Source organism: Chlorocebus sabaeus, chromosome 3 (genome assembly GCF_047675955.1).
Source record: "Chlorocebus sabaeus isolate Y175 chromosome 3, mChlSab1.0.hap1, whole genome shotgun sequence".
NCBI classification, from domain to species: Eukaryota; Metazoa; Chordata; class Mammalia; order Primates; family Cercopithecidae; genus Chlorocebus; species Chlorocebus sabaeus.
In genome coordinates this window covers 4,496,618-4,513,965 of record NC_132906.1, presented here as the reverse complement: position 1 = coordinate 4,513,965, position 17,348 = coordinate 4,496,618, and the positions used below count along the sequence as shown (strand labels likewise).

Genomic DNA, 17,348 nt, shown 5'->3' with positions numbered 1-17,348 from the left:
TACATAAGTCACTGGCAACTAATAAGTCAGTGATACCGATTTAATGCTGAAAAGTAAGCAATACATTTTTGACAAAAAAACCAGCAATGTCTGGGAAATGATTTATCTGGTTATATTAACACTCCTTTGAAGAAAAAAACTACATAAATAGCATATATAGGCTAGGAACTTTCAAGGCCAAACTATAGTGGATTCAGTACCAGGGCAAACATCGCAAACTTCTTGGTAATAATTTGTGATATTGTGATATGCAAAAAAAGCTAAAATAGGCCACCCCAAAAAGATACTTTCTTTGGCATATTTTGAGATGTTATTCAGAGGGACAGCAGACACAGTAGTAGCTCTGGAAAGCAGTCCTTTTGTAGGGAATATTTGCATCTGCAGAGGAATCCTATGTCAGTGAAGTAAACAGCAGATGCAAACAGGCTTTCTCTGAGACCCCCTTATCTGCCTTATCCAGATTTAGGAAAGATGAACTCCCAGGAATAAGAGGCTAAAGTCTCATACTTTAAAGGGATCATACAGAAACTGTTACCAGAGGTGCTTCTATTCTCTCAGAGCTGCTGCCTGCCAGACTTCATCTGCATCACAAGAAAGCCTTTGCTCACCATGTGTTTCCTCCCCTCTTCCTCCCACAACCTGTCCCCACCTACCCGCCTCTGTACAGTATAAAACTTCACTCATCTGGCCCTTCTTTGAGTCTCATGTGGCTCTTGCACATATAACGAAATCTGCATGTCTTTTCCCCTGTTCATCTATTGTTGGATTATTTTATAGACCAAACATGGAAACTTCAGAGGGAAAGTTTGAACTTCCCTACAGATATAAGAAATATATGTATTTGTTATTCCTGACAGGACCCTTCAACCACACCTGAGTTTATGTTAATGAGGTGACCTTTTGAAAGGCCCTAGGATGAGGGCTGGTTGCTGGGGAACTAACCATATGATTAGAGAACTGGAACTTTCAGCCCCACTCCCCAACCTCCAGAGAGGGCACAGTTAATCACCAATGGCCAGTGATTTAATCAACCAGGTCTTTGTAACGAAACCTGCCTTAAAAATCCCACCTAAAGGGGTTCAGGGAGCTTCTGGGTCGGCACTCATGTGCCAGGAGGATGGTGTACCCCAACTGTATGTTAGATAGAAACTCCTGTGCTTGGACTTTTCTGGGCCTCACCCTATATACCTCTTAATGGCTGTTAATTTGTATCCTTTATAATATTCTTTGTAATACATGAGTAATACTAAGGTAAACATTTCCTGAGTTCTATGAGCTGTTACACAAATTAGTGAACCTGAGAAAGGGCTGTGGAAACACTGACTTGGAGCTGACCAGAAATGTGGGTAACCTGGGGACCCGCTACTTGCTACTGGTGTCTGGAGTGGGGACCAGTCTTGTGGGACTGAGCCCTCACCCCGTGAGACCTGTGAGGTCTGTGCCAACCCCAGGTGGCTAGTGTCAGAATTGAATTAAACTGTAGGACATGCAACTGGTGTCAGAGAATTGGTTGAGAAAAACACATATCTGGAAACCAGAAATGGTGTGAGTATTGGGGAAAAAGGAATTTTTTCTTTCATAATTCAGTTGCTTTTAATCAAAAAAGGAAAATAACCCACATCCTCAATATACAATATGATCTACCCTTAGTCCATTTATATATATATTATAATTTCTATTATATTATAGAATTATATCTATTCTATAATAGAAATATCATAACCAATATTTCTAAATAGCATCAGTAGGCCAGTGGCATGTAACTTTTATTGAGTCATGAACATCTTTGCGAACCTCTCTAGCAAAATTTCCATGCATAAATGGCATATTTTATTGCAGTTACTGCCACCCACTGATGCCCATATAGACACACCTAGACCCAACTACTCCAGATGAAGAAGTGCTGCGTTAGAAACTGAAGGAAAGTATACTCATTTGTACGTACAGCCCATCTCCACGTTATGTAATGAAATTTCAACACAGGGAAACAAGAAAGGAAGTACAGACAGCAGGGGTGTCCAATCTTTTGGCTTCCCTGGGCCACAATGGACGAAGAAGAATTGTCTTGTGCGACACATAAAATACACTAACAATAATGATAGCTGATGAGCTGGAAAAAAAAACTTGTAAAAAATGTTTCATAAAGTTTTAAGAAAGTTTACAGCAAGATAGCCGAACAGGAACAGCTCCAGCCTCCAGCTCCCGGCATGAGTGACACAGAATATGGGTGATTTCTGCATTTTCAACTGAGGTACCGGGTTCATCTTACTGGGGCATGTCGGACAGTTGATGCTGGTCCACGGGTGCCACCTGACCAGCGAGAGGTGAAGCAGGGCGAGGTATCGCCTCACCTGGCAAGCACAAGGGGGAAGGGAATTCCTTTTCCTAGCCAAAGGAAATTGAGACACACAACACCTGGAAAATCGGTTAACTCCCACCCTAATACTGTGCTTTACCAAGGGTCTTAGAAAACGGCACACCAGGAGATTATATCCCACACCTGGCCCGGAGGGTCCCATGCCCACAGAGCCTCCCTCATTGCTAGCACAGCAGTCTGAGATCTAACTGCAAGGCGGCAGCGAGGCTTGGGGAGAGGCGCCTGCCATTGCTGAGGCTTAAGTAGGTAAACAAAGCTGCCTGGAAGCTTGAACTGGGTGGAGCCCATCACAGCTCAAGAAAGCCTGCCTGCCTCTGTAGACTCCAGGTCTAGGGACAGGGCAGAGCTAAACAAAAAGCAGCAGAAACCCTGGCAGAGGTAAATGTCCCTGTCTGACAGCTTTGAAAGAGAGCAGTGGATCTCCCAGCATGGAGGTTGAGATCTGAGAACAGACAGACTGCCTGCTCAAGTGGGTCCCTGACCCCTGAGTAGCTTAACAGGGGGACATCCCCCAGACCAACACCTCACACCTCACATGGCTGGGTGCACCTCTGAGACGAAGCTTCCAGAGCAAGAATCAGACAGCAACACTTGCTGTTCAGCAATATTCTATCTTCTGCAGCCTCCGCAGCTGATACCCAGGCAAACAGGGTCTGGAGTGGACCTCAAGCAAACTCCAACAGACCTGCAGCTGAGGGTCCTGACTGTTACAAGGAAAACTAACAAACAGAAAGGACACCCACACCAAAACTCCATCAGTAAGTCACCATCATCAAAGACCAAAGGCAGAGAAAACCACAAAGATGTGGAAAAAGCATTGCAGAAAAGATGGAAATTCAAAAAATCAGAGCACATCTCCCCCTCAAAGGAACACAGCTCATCACCAGCAATGGAAGAAAGCTGGACGGACAATGACTTTGACAAGTTGAGAGAAGACGGCTTCAGTCGATCAAACTTCTCAGAGCTAAAGGAAGAACTACGTAACCAGTGCAAAGAAACTAAAAACCTTGAAAAAAGATGTGACGAATGGCTAACTAGAATAACCAATGTAGAGAAGTCCTTAAAAGAACAAATAGAGATGAAAACCGTAACACAAGAATTACATGACAAATGCACAAGCTTCAGTAACTGACTTGATCAACTGGAAGAAAGAGTATCAGCAATTGAAGATCAAATGAATGAAATGAAGCGAGAAGGGAAGTGTAGAGAAAAAAGAGGAAAAAGAAATTAACAAAGCCTCCAAGAAATATAGGATTATGTGAAAAGACCAAATCTACGTCTGATTGGTGTGCCTGAAAGTGACAGGGAAAATGGAACCAAGTTGGAAAACACTCTGCAGGATATCATCCAGGAGAACTTCCCCAACCTAGTAAGGCAGGCCAACATTCAAATTCAGGAAATACAGAGAATGCAACAAAGATAATCCTCGAGAAGAGCAACTCTAAGACACATAATTGTCAGATTCACCAACGTTGAAATGAAGGAAAAAATGTTAAGGGCAGCCAGAGAGAAAGGTCGGGTTACCCACAAAGGGAGGCCCATCAGACTAACAGCAGACCTCCCGGCAGAAACGCTACAAGCCAGAAGAGAGTGGGGGCCAATATTCAACATTCTTAAAGAAAAGAATTTTCAACCCAGAATTTCATATCCAGCCAAAGTAAGTTTCATAAGTGAAGGAGAAATAAAATCCTTTACAGACAAGCAAATGCTTAGAGATTTTGTCACCACCAGGCCTGCCCTACAAGAGATCCTGAAGGAAGCACTAAACATGGAAAAGAACAACCGGTACCAGCCATTGCAAAAACATGCCAAAATGTAAAGACCATCGATGCTAGGAAGAAACTCCATCAACTAACGAGCAAAATAACCAGCTAATATCACAATGACAGGATCAAGTTCACACATAACAATATTAACCTTAAATGTAAATGGACTAAATGGTCCAATTAAAAGACACAGAATGGCAAATTGGATAAAGAGTCAAGACCCATCAGTTTGCTATATTCAGGAGACCCATCTCACTTGCAGAGACACACATAGGCTCAAAATAAACAGATGGAGGAAGATCTACCAAGCAAATGGAAAACAAAAAAAAGCAGGGGTTGCAATTCTAGTCTCTGATAAAACAGACTTTAAACCATCAAAGATCAAAAGAGACAAGGCCATTACATAATGGTAAAGGGATCAATTCATCAGGAAGAGCTAACTATCCTAAATATATATGCACCCAATACATGAGCACCCAGATTCATAAAGCAAGTCCTTAGAGACTTACAAAGAGACTTAGACTCCCATACAATAATAATGGGAGACTTTAACACCCCACTGTCAACATTAGACAGATCAACGAGACAGAAAGTTAAGAAAGATATCCAGGAATTGAACTCAACTCTGCACCAAGCAGACCTAATAGACATCTACAGAACTCTCCACCCCAAATCAACAGAATATACATTCTTCTCAGCACCACATTGCATTTATTCCAAAATTGACCACATAGTTGGAAGTAAAGCACTCCTCAGCAAATGTACAAGAACAGAAATTATAACAAACTGTCTCTCAGACCACAGTGCCATCAAACTAGAACTCAGGACTAAGAAACTCAATCAAAACCGCTCAACTACATAGAAACTGAACAACCTGCTCCTGAGTGACTACTGGGTACATAACGAAAAGAAGGCAGAAATAAAGATGTTCTTTGAAACCAATGAGAACAAAAATACAACATACCAGAATCTCTGGGACACATTTAAAGCAGTGTGTAGAGGGAAATTTATAGCACTAAATGCCCACAAGAGAAAGCAGGAAAGATCTAAAATTGACACCCTAACATCACAATTAAAAGAACTAGAGAAGCAAGAGCAAACCAAACACATTCAAAAGCTAGCAGAAGGCAAGAAATAACTAAGATCAGAGCAGAACTGAAGGAGATAGAGACACAAAAAACCCTCCAAAAAAATCAATGAATCCAGGAGCTGTCTTTTGAAAAGATCAACAAAATTGATAGACCACTGGCGAGACTAATAAAGAAGAAAAGAGAAGAATCAAATAGACACAATAAAAAATGATAAAGGGGCCGACCCCACAGAAATACAAACTACCATCAGAGAATACTATAAACACCTCTACGCTAATAAACTAGAAAACCTAGAAGAAATGTACAATTACCTGGACATTTACACTCTCCCAAGACTAAACCAGGAAGAAGTTGAATCCTTGAATAGACAAACAGCAGGCTCTGAAATTGAGGCAATAATTCATAGCCAACCAGCCAAAAAAAGTCCAGGACCAGACAGATTCACAGCCGAATTCTACTGGAGGTACAAGGAGGAGCTGGTACCATTCCTTCTGAAACTATTCCAATCAACAGAAAAAGAGGGAATCCTCCCTAACTCATTTTATGAGGCCAACATCATCCTGATACCAAAGCCTGACAGAGACACAACAAAAAAAGAGAATTTTAGACCAATATCCCTGATGAATATCGATGCAAAAATTCTTAATAAAATACTGGCAAACTGAATCCAGCAGCACATCAAAAAGCTTATCCACCATGATCAAGTGGGCTTCATCCCTGGGATTCAAGGCTAGTTAAACATACGCAAATCAACAAACATAATCCAGCACATAAACAGAACCAAAGACAAAAACCACATGATTATCTCAACAGATGAAGAAAAGGCCTTTGACAAAATTCAACAGCCCTTCATGCTAAAAACTCTCAATAAACTCGGTATTGATGAAACGTATCTCAAAATAATAAGAGCTATTTATGACAAACCCACAGCCAATATCATACTGAATGGGCAAAAACTGGAAGCATTCCCTTTGAAAACTGGCACAAGACAGGGATGCCCTCTCTCACCACTCCTATTCAACATAGTGTTGGAAGTTCTGGCTAGGGCAATCAGGCAAGAGAAAGAAAGAAAGGGTACTCAGGAAAAGAAGAAGTCAAATTGTCCCTGTTTGCAGATGACATGATTGTATATATAGAAAACCCCATTGCCTCAGCCCAAAATCTCTTTAAGTTGATAAGCAACTTCAGCAAAGTCTCAGGATACAAAATCAATGTGCAAAAATCACAAGCATTCTTATACACCAGTAACAGAAAAACAGACAGTCAAATCATGAATGAACTCCCATTCACAATAGCTCCAAAGAGAATAAAATATCTAGGAATCCAACTTACAAGGGATGAGAAGGACCTCTTCAAGGAGAACTACAAACCACTGCTCAGTGAAATAAAAGAGGACACAAACAAATGGAAGAACATACCATGCTCATGGATAGGAAGAATCAATATTGTGAAAATGGTCATACTGCCCAAGGTAATTTATAGATTCAATGCCATCCCCATTAAGCTACCAATGACTTTCTTCATAGAATTGGAAAAAACTGCTTTAAAGTTCATATGGAACCAAAAAAGAGCCCGCATTGCCAAGACAATCCTAAGCCAAAAGAACAAAGCTGAAGGCATCACGCTACCTGACTTCAAACTATACTACAAGGCTACAGTAACCAAAACAGCATGGTACTGGTACCAAAACAGAGATATAGACCAATGGAACAGAACAGAGTCCTCAGAAATAATACCACACATCTACAGCCATCTGATCTCTGACAAACCTGACAAAAACAAGAAATGGGGAAAGGATTCCCTATTTAATAAATGGTGCTGGGAAAATTGGCTAGCCATAAGTAGAAAGCTGAACTGGATCCTTTCCTTACTCCTCATACAAAAAATAATTCAAGATGGATTAGAGACTTAAATGTTAGACCTAAAACCATAAAAACCCCAGAAGAAAACCTAGGCAATACCATTCAGGACATAGGCATGGGCAAGGACTTCATGTCTAAAACACCAAAAGCAACAGCAACAAAAGCCAAAATTGACAAATGGGATCTAATTAAACTAAAGAGCTTCTTCACAGCAAAAGAAACTACCATCAGAGTGAACAGGCAGCCTACAGAACGGGAGAAAATTTTTGCAATCTACTCATCTGACAAAGGGCTAATATCCAGAACCTACAAAGAACTCAAACAAATTTACAAGAAAAAAAAACAAACAACCCCATCAAAAAGTGGGCAAAGGATATGAACAGACACTTCTCAAAAGAAGACATTCATACAGCCAACAGACACATGAAAAAATGCTCATCATCACTTGCCATCAGAGAAATGCAAATCTAAACCACAATGAGATACCATCTCACACCAGTTAGAATGGCAATCGTTAAAAAATCAGGAAACCACAGGTGCTGGAGAGGATGTGGAGAAATAGGAACACTTTTACACTGTTGGTGGGACTGTAAACTAGTTCAACCATTGTGGAAGACAGTGTGGCAATTCTTCAAGGATCTAGAACTAGAAATACCATTTGACCCAGCCATCGCATTACTGGGGATATACCCAAAGGATTAGAAGTCATGCTGCTATAAAGACACATGCACATGTATGTTTATTGTGGCACTATTCACAATAGAAAAGATTTGGAATCAATCCAAATGTACATCAGTGACAGACTGGATTAAGAAAATATGGCACATATACACCATGGAATACTATGCAGCCATAAGAAAGGATGAGTTCATGTCCTTTGTAGGGACATGGATGCAGCTGGAAACCATCATTCTTAGCAAACTATCACAAGAACAGAAAACCAAACCCCGCATGTTCTCACTCATAGGTGGGAACTGAACAATGAGATCACTTGGATACAGGAAGGGGAGCATCACACACTGGGGCCTATTGTGGGGAGGGGGTAGTGGGGAGAGTTAGCATTAGGAGATATACCTAATGTAAATGACGAGTTAATGGGTGCAGCACACCAACAGGGCACATGTATACATATGTAACAAACCTGCACATTGTGCACATGTACCCTAGAACTGAAAATACAATTAAAAAAAAAAAAAAAGGTTAAGAATTTGTGTTGGACTGCATTCAAAGCTGCCCTGGGCTGTGGGTTGGACAAGCTTGACATAGAGCATTACATATGGAAATACAGTATCATTAACTTTCAAATAATGGGTCGATAGTTTAGGTTTTGAATCTTACAGTTCCAGTTGTCTTCTGAAGCTCAGTAGTCGACACCATTGTACAAAATTCTTTCTCTTGAATTAGTGCGCACAGAGTTGCCTGAAATGGGGAAAAAAAAAAAAAATTCCTCATTTGCCTTTCCACTCTGCAGTGTCTTGGTTTAACAGAAATTCTTTTGGTGATTTTCTCTCCCCTTTCAATAAAAGTTAGAAGCCTCCCCAAAGCCCTGGCTAACCACCAGCTATGTTCCCAGAAGAAGAAAATCTGCTGGTGAGAAGGGGAGGGAAGAAGACAGAAAAAAAATAGCAAAATATATTGGTCTTCCCATAGAATAACAAACTCTGCGCCTTCTTACCTGTGTGCAGTGAGGAATGAATCCGTAGACAAGGAGTCGATCGTTGCGAAATAAGGACGGCACCTGGGCTGGGGCCTGCAGGGCCTCAGGCGCATCTGGGTTGAGTTGCTGCCATTTGACCGAGACAGAGTGGCAGCTTGGAGAACATAGCCTAGTCATTTGGTCTTCTATCTATTTATAAAAGAAGAATTATTTTTCTTTCAATGCTCCATCCAGCGAATAGTTACTTCACATTTAAAACACAGTATACATTCTATTCTTTGGGAATTTTATAACTCTTCAGTACTTTCTCTCCCTCCTGCTACAGGGCACTTTCCTGAAAAGATTTTAAACATAATTTTATTTTGTTTATTTTATTTTGAGATGGAGTCTTGCTCTGTCACCTAGACTGGAGTGCAGTGGCACAATCTTGGCTCACTGCAACCTCCGCCTCCCAGGTTCAAGTGATTTTCCTGCCTCAGCCTCCCAAATAGCTGGGACTACAGGCCTGTGCCACCACACATGGCTAATTTTTGTATTTTTAGTAGAGATTGCGTTTCACCATGTTGCCCAGGTTGGTCTCGAACTCCTTACCTCAGGTGATCCACCTTAGCCTCCCAAAGTGCTGGGGTTATAGGCATGAGCCACCATGCCCAGCTAGAATTTTAAATAATAGCATGATCACATCCTTTACATTTACAAAGCATCCTGAAATTATTCCATTAGCTAATTACTAATATGCAACCTTGGTAAGAGGAGATTCCAGTACTGGAATAGATATTTCTCCAAAGAAGATACACAAAAGCCAACAAGTGCATGAAAAGATGCTTGCGTCACTAGTCATAAGGGAAGTGCAAATCAGAACCACAGTGAGATTCCATTTCACACCCAGTGGGATAGCTGTTATTAAAGTGCTGGCTGGGCAGAGTGGCTCATGCCTGTAATCTCAGCACTTTGGGAGGCCAAGGCACACAAAACTGCTTGAGCTTGGGATTCGAGACTAGCCTGGGCCCATGGCGAAACCCTGTCTCTACAAAAAATACAAAAAATTAGCCAGGTGTGGTGGTGGGGTCCTGTAGTCCCACCTACTTGAGGGGTGAGGGAAGAAGATGGCTTGAGACCAGGATGTCAGGGCTGCAGTGAGCCAAGGTTGCACCGCTGCATTCCAGCCTGGGTGACAAAGTGATACCCTGTCTCAAGAAACACCAACAACAAACAAAAACCAAACAAACGAATAAAAAGCAATAGGAAAAAAGTGGTGGCATACGTCTGTAGTCCCAGTTACTCTGGAGGCTGAGGTGGGAGGATCACTTGAGCTCAGGAAGTCAAGGCTGTGGTGAGCTATGATTGCATCACTGCACTCCAGCCTAGATGACCGAGCAACACTGGCGCGGTGGCTCAAGCCTGTAATCCCAGCACTTTGGGAGGCTGAGATGGGCGGATCACGAGGTCAGGAGATCGAGACCATCCTGGCGAACACGGTGAAACCCCGTCTCTACTAAAAATACAAAAAATTAGCCGGGCGAGGTGGCGGGCGCCTGTAGTCCCAGCTACTCGGGAGGCTGAGGCAGGAGAATGGCGTAAACCCGGGAGGCGGAGCTTGCAGTGAGCTGAGATCCGGCCACTGCACTCCAGCCTGGGAGACAGAGCGAGACTCCGTCTCAAAAAAAAAAACCAAAACAAACCAAAGAAAAGCTGATTGATTTCAGTCAATATGGAAAAGAAAGGAATGATGAGTGTTGGTGAGGATGTGGAAAAACTGGAATCCTGGTGCACTGGTGGCGGGAATGTAAAATGATGCAGCTGCTATGGAAGACAGCATGGCAATTCCCCAAAAAACTAAACACAGAACGACCATAGGATCCAGCAATCCCACACTATGCACGTATCCAGAATTGAAAGCAGACTCACGCAGACGCTTGTGTACCCATGGTCATAGCAGCATTATTCACAATAGCCAAAGGACAGAAACAACCCCAGTGTCCACGGATAGGTGAATGGATAAGCCAAATGTGGTCTCCATACAATGGAATATTATTCAGCTTGAAAAAGAAGGGAAATTCTGGCACATGCTACAACATAGATGGACGTTAAAAACATCATGCTGAGTGAAACAAGCCAGACATAAAAGAACAATGTCCTATGACTCCACTTATATGAGATACTCAGAATAGGCAAAGTCACAGAGCCAGAACATACAGTCGTGGTTAGCAGGCGCTGGGTGTAGGAGGGAATGTGGAGTTACTGTTTAATGAGTACGTAGTTTCTGTTTGGGCTGATGAAATATTTCGAAGACAGTGATGGTTACACAGCATTGTGAATGTAGCTAATACCACTAAATTGTACACTTAAAAATGGTTACAATGACTGGGCGCGGTGGCTCACGCCTATAATCCCAGCAATTTGGGAGGCCGAGGCGGGTGGATCACGAGGTCAGGAGATCGAGACCATCCTGGCTAACACGGTGAAACCCCTCCTCTACTAAAAATACAAAAAAATTAGCCAGGCTTGGTGGCGGGCGCCTGTAGTCCCAGCTAGTCGGGAGGCTGAGGCAGGAGAATGGTGTGAACCCGGGAAGCGGAGCTTGCAGTGAGCCGAGACCGCGCCACTGCACTCCAGCCTGGACCACAGAGCGAGACTGTCTCAAAAAAAAAAAAAAAAAAAGTTTAAAATGCTAAATGTTATCATAAGGAAAATTAATTTCAGCAAAACATATTTAATAATTCACTTTAAAAAAATCAGTCCATTATTTTTAAGGCAGAAATCAAACTATGAGCTGGGAGAATGACCTGCTGAGGAACTCCTGAGTTCCCGCTGGTGCCGTCCTGAGGCAGGGCTCAAACCTGCGTTAGCACTTGCCTCTTTACGGCTCCCCTCTCACTCAAGGAAACACAGATGTTCCTATTTCTTAGCCTTGGAAGAATGTGAGATTTCCAAATGTAAATATAACACCAGATGTTTAAAAAACATACCTGTTTTCTCCAACTGTGCTTGGATTTTCCATTAAAGTATTCAAATACTCCGGCACCACACTGGGACAAAATCCTTAGGATGTGACGATTTGCTGTAGGACTGATTACATTTCACATGTTTTAATTTTTAAGACATTGGAGAAATATTTTTGAAGTACATGTTAACAGTGTTGAGAAAGCTCACAGCTCAATAGGAGAGACATGACGTGGGGAAGAAATGTACTCGTGTGTAGCTGAGGTTAAACAGAGAAAGAGGTAATAGGAGGAAACATCTGAAAGTTTGGCTAATTTAAGCTCCCATCTATCAGAGGACTGACTTGTCCTTCAAACAGAAAAAAAGTTGAAATTCTTGACTTTCAATTCACTGAGGGAGGTAGTAGATGACTCTAAAAACAACCCTATAAGGTATCAGAATGTTGACAAAGATATCAGCTTAATTTCTATCAATAACAATATTGCCTGAATCTGATCCCAAAAGCCTAGAGCTGGCAAAGAGTGAATAAAGTCTACCTCTTAAAATCTGATACACATCAACATAGCAAAAGGCATAAAGAAGCAACTCACACTCCAGCAAAGGGCATCTCTGCCATTTAAATGACAAGTGCCCGATTACGTTTCTCTCTACAACAATTCTACAACTATCAAGAACTCCTTGCTTAGAGGAGTTCCTCCTGAAATATTAAAGAAAAGATCAATTATTTTTCAGAAAAAGAGCTTATGAAAATAATTTCCAAGACGTTTTTCAACCTATGGATAAAGACTGGATTTGTCTTTACCCTCCATATCAACTGGTGATGATCATAACATTGACTAGAAGATCCTTAACATGGGTTACTGGTAGTTACAGCTTCCGTCCGTTAGCAGCCCGGTGAGGTCTGCCTGGAGGTCATGTGCTCTCAGCAGGAGTCCAGCACAGCCAGTGAGGAGGTGTGCCCAGGCCAGTGGGACAAGCTAGAGATTTGGATTCTTATGCTAACTAATAACATCTAATATTGATTTGGTGCTTTTTGGGTCAGTTCTGTTCTGAGTGCTTTCGATGTATGAGCTCATTTATTCCTCAGCAACCCTAGGATGCAGGTATTTTCATTATCATCTTGGTTTTACAGATGAGAGGTTAAGGAACTTGCCCAAGGTCACACAGCTAATGAGTGGCCAGCCCAGGTTCTGAGACTCAGGCAGTCTGGCCGGGAGCCCAGAGCCCCATCCCTCTGTGCTGTAAGGCTTCTGTGTTCTAGTGTCAACTTCCAAGCTTGCAAAAGTTCTGTGCAGGCCAACAAGAAGACCTCCCCGTGGGTCTGGACTGTGTGACCAGCTCTCTGAGACTCACCCGATACCGCAGGCGAATAACCTGGTGTGGGGGCGGCTCCTCTTCACCAGCTGCAACGTCAGGCTCTCGTCCTGGAGGTGCCCATCAGATACCAGGAGAATGTTCCGTGACCCTCGAGCAGGGTACAATAAGCTAAGATATCGGAGCGTTTTCCAGAAGTCTGTGTTCCCCATGGTAGGTGTGGCCGACTGGAGGAAATGAAGTGAAAGATTATGTTCTCCTTGTTGGATACAGTCACCATTTGCTGTCATCACTGACACATCTAAGGACAGTGTAGAGAGCTAGTGACACTGAAAATATTTTCTTTCCCTAATTATACATTTGTGAAACAACTAAACTTATGTCCTTTTAGTTTATTTGATGTCACGCAGTAACTATAATATTATCACCTCATGCTTATTTGATTTTTTACAGTTTCCAGAGGACTATGACATCTACGGGAAGAAATGTCCCATCCAATTAGCCCTGGATTTGCCAGCCTGGCTGAGGCAGCTGGTCAGTCTCAGTTTGCTTAATTTTATTATTATTTTATTTTCTTTCTTTTTTTTTTTTTCTTTGAGATGGAGTCTCGCTCCGTCATTGCCCAGGCTGGAGTGCAGTGGCGCAATCTCAGCTCACTGCAACCTCCACTTCCTGGGTTCACATGATTCTCCTGCCTCAGCCTCCCAAGTGGCTGGGATTACAGGTGTCTGCCATCACACCTGGCTAATTTTTTGTATTGTAAGTAGAAAAGAGGTTTCACCATGTTGCTCAGGTTGGTCTCAAATTCCTGACCTCAGGTGATCCACCCACCTTGGCCTCCCAAAGTGCTGAGATTACAGGTGTGAGCCAACATGCCCAGCATTTCTTTTCTCTTTCTTTTTGTTTTAAACCTCAACCCATTTAGATGAAGCTGGCTGCATTTCAAGGGAAAAAAAAACAAAGGACAGAAGAAAACTTCTCAAAGCTGTTAATGCTAGTTGCATTAGGGTGGTAGGACATGGGTGTTTTTTTTCTTTCTGTTCTTTTTAATTTCCAATTTTTCCTTAATGAGTTTATTATCATTTTAATTAATGAAATAAAGACCCCACCAATATACAAAAACCACAGGACTAGGGGTGCTCTGATGGTGGCTTGAGGGGCCTAAGCCCTGGAGATCCCCCTAAAGCGTGGTAGGAAAAGACCCAAGAGATACAGGAAGCCTCTTGCACTCACCACGATGAACTCTGTTGCCGCGACATTGCTTGTGATATGCTTAGGATACGAAAATAACTCCTTGTAACCTGTGTAATAAGATCAGCATGAGGTGCTGCTTCCACACATTCACTTGCTTGACCACTAACAAACAATAATGTTACTTCATACCATCACGGCTGTCGTAAAGGATGTTATATATTTATGTGTGTACCTTCCTTTTTAGAAAACTGTTTGATAATTTTAACATACAAAAGATTCACCACAGGCCAGGCATGGTGGCTCATGCCTGCAATCCCAGCACTTTGGGAGGCCGATGTGGGTGGATCACCTGAGGTCAGGAGTTCAAGACCAGCCCTGGTCAACACGGTGAAACCCTGTGTCTGGTAAAAATACAAAAATTAGCTGGGTGTGGTGGTGAGCACCTGTAATCCCAGCCACTGGGGAGGCTAAGGCCAGGAGGTAGAGGTTGCAGTGAGCTGAGATCGCACCACCGCATTCCAGACTGGGCAACAAAGCAAGACTCTGTCTCAAAAAAAAAAAAAAATCACCACACTATTTTTCTAAATAATACATCATAGAGCATTCAAACTGTGGTGCTTTACTATGCAAAATGTTGAGTCGAATTCCATGTGTACATGCAGATCGCTTGTGCAAAGGTGCAGGGCATTGCGATGGCCTGAGCAGCTTGGCCCCTGGAAGGCCACAGTCTCTGCTCATGCCCTTTGCACTCCCCATGCTTATCCGACCTCGGTCCCAGCAGCAGCAGAAGACCGTACCTCTGGGGAAAAGGGGCTGGGCCTTCTGCTGGATGGCACAGAGGATAAGAATCAATACGACAGGACTGTCCCCTCAGTCCACTCTACGCACCTCTCATCCCGGAGGTGCTGCCTTCTGGTGGCTGAGATGTCCCTGGGCCCCACCTGGAGGGTGGCACTACCTCCCTTCTAGCGGTGCTGGCTGGATGCTTCCTGAGACCATTCCTTACATATTTTCTATGACTGTGCTGATGGCAAACGTTTTGTCCTTAGACTTGGGACCTCCTACTCAACAGACCAAGGGTTTTGCATTTGGTTCAGCTGCTAATGACAACAGTAGCATTTATATCTCACTTACTGTGGAACAGGCACAGTTTAAAAATCCTTTACATATATTAGCTCAATCCTCCTCACAGCAACGCTGTGAGTTAGGGACAATTATCCTCAGATGGCAGATGAGGAAACGGAGGCACCAGAAGTTCAAGTAGCACACCCAAGGTGACACAGAGCCTGTGAGTGGTACAGCTGGAATCTGGACCTAGGGGGTCCAGCTCCAGAGCTCTTGTTCTTCAGTTTCATACTAGGCTGCTCCTCACTGCACAGGCGGGGTCAGGCACCCACAGCTGTCAGTTCCACAGAGCATGATGCACATGAGGGGGAAGCACACGCAGGACCAGGGCCAAGGCGCACTCACCTGTGCCAAACTGAATAATGTTTACTTTGTGCTTCTCACCCACCAAGGACAGCGCATGCAAGGCAATTTGCTTGGCTTGCAAAAATGTCACACCCTCCATGGAACTGGAGCAGTCGAGACAAATAATCACTTCGCTCTCATTGGCTAGGTCAGGGAGGTGGACATCAAGATCGGGTTGAAAGACAAGCATGCAAGCCTGAAAGGAGAAAGAAGGTGCTGGACTGGAGCTTCTTGTCACTTCAACTGGAAAAGGTCTACTTAGAAAACTCCAAAACTTTCTAGTGAGGTAAACTAATGCTATAAAAACAGAAAGAATGAGATGTAATTAACAATAAGATGGCCTACTAGGAGTTCCAGTCAAAAGTAGAATGTTAGAACTGGGAGTTTCCAATGGAGAAGACATAAACTTCTGAGAGGTCAAGAATTAATATCTGAAAAATCATACAGCATCAACATTATAGAACAAATATATATATATATGTATATCTCATACACACTATTCTAAGAGGAATATACATGCCATTGTGATTACTAAAATACACACACATGACTTTTGTTCCATTAATTAACCAATACTTAACTACTATCACATAAGTTTCCTTTTTTTTTTGAGACAGGGTCTCCCTCTGTTGTCCAGGCTGGCGTGCAATGGCACGATCACAGTTCACTTTAACCTCAACCTCCTGGACTCAAGCGATCGCCCTGCCTCAGCCTCCTGAGAAGCTGAAACCACAGGTGTGTGTGACCACAGCTGGCTAATTTTTTTTCTTAATTTTTTATAGAGATAAGGTCTCACTATGTTTCCCAGCCTGGTTTCAAACTCCTGGGCTCAAGTGATCCACCTGCCTTGGTCTCCCAAAGTGCTGGGATTACAGGTGTGAGCCACTGCACCTGGCCTAAGTTTCTATTTTCATTTTAACTTAGGAAGAGACTCTTTGTCACAGCCACACAAAATGATCTTATTACCAACCACAAGTAATTGCTTGTTTTTCCAGTATCAGTATTTTAAAAGTATAAAAAGTATACAGAATACCCAATGTAATGTCTGATAGAACATGTTCTTTTGGTGGAGCTTAAGGTAAAAATGCCAATATGTACAGGCAAATCATCCACATAAGGGTTTTGGACGAAACGTCAGAAGTTTGGAATACTTGATATCATAAATATTTTTAGTTGTAGAATCTTGGGATGTGAGAGTTCATTTTGTAATGCTAGTTTTTCAAGACAATCAATAATTCGCAAGTTTAACCAACTTATTCTGAAACGTTTTTTCAATAGCGTCTCCTATTTCTAAGTAAAAAGGAGTATACCTCGCTTTCTTTTTCTGGATGTTTTTCAACCCACATTCTTGGGAGATAGGCATCAGACAAACCGATGTGGAGAGAAAATCCACTGCTGTCTAACGAGCTGCCTTCCATGGTGCTGATGACAGCTTTGCAGTCTGTGCGCTGCAAAACAAACACCACCACAACAAGGTGAGTAATGGAGTAACACCATATTAGCAGTCTGCACTTACCTGTCACAGAGCAAACTCTTGCATGGCTTACATAACTCTATTAAGAATCAACAAAGTAGTGGTAAATTCCAAAATAATGAAATGTAGGCTGGGTGCGGTGGCTCATGCCTGTAATCTCAGCGTTTTGGGAGGCCGAGGTGGGTGGATCACCTGAGGTC

The 17,348-nt window shown here is 42.7% G+C and overlaps 1 protein-coding gene across 1 annotated transcript in view; it reads right to left on the bottom strand.

The window, feature by feature from the left end:
- PARP4 (poly(ADP-ribose) polymerase family member 4) overlaps positions 1-17,348 on the bottom strand; it is a 95,932-nt gene that overhangs the window by 24,120 nt on the left and 54,464 nt on the right. The window contains exons 21-27 of the mRNA XM_008021753.3: positions 16,985-17,122; positions 15,675-15,870; positions 14,244-14,311; positions 13,050-13,237; positions 11,723-11,822; positions 8,772-8,942; positions 8,435-8,515 (exon numbers count right to left, since the gene is read on the bottom strand). Of these exons, the coding sequence (XP_008019944.3) occupies positions 8,435-8,515; positions 8,772-8,942; positions 11,723-11,822; positions 13,050-13,237; positions 14,244-14,311; positions 15,675-15,870; positions 16,985-17,122 (942 nt within the window). The remainder of the gene's footprint in view (positions 1-8,434; positions 8,516-8,771; positions 8,943-11,722; positions 11,823-13,049; positions 13,238-14,243; positions 14,312-15,674; positions 15,871-16,984; positions 17,123-17,348) is intronic.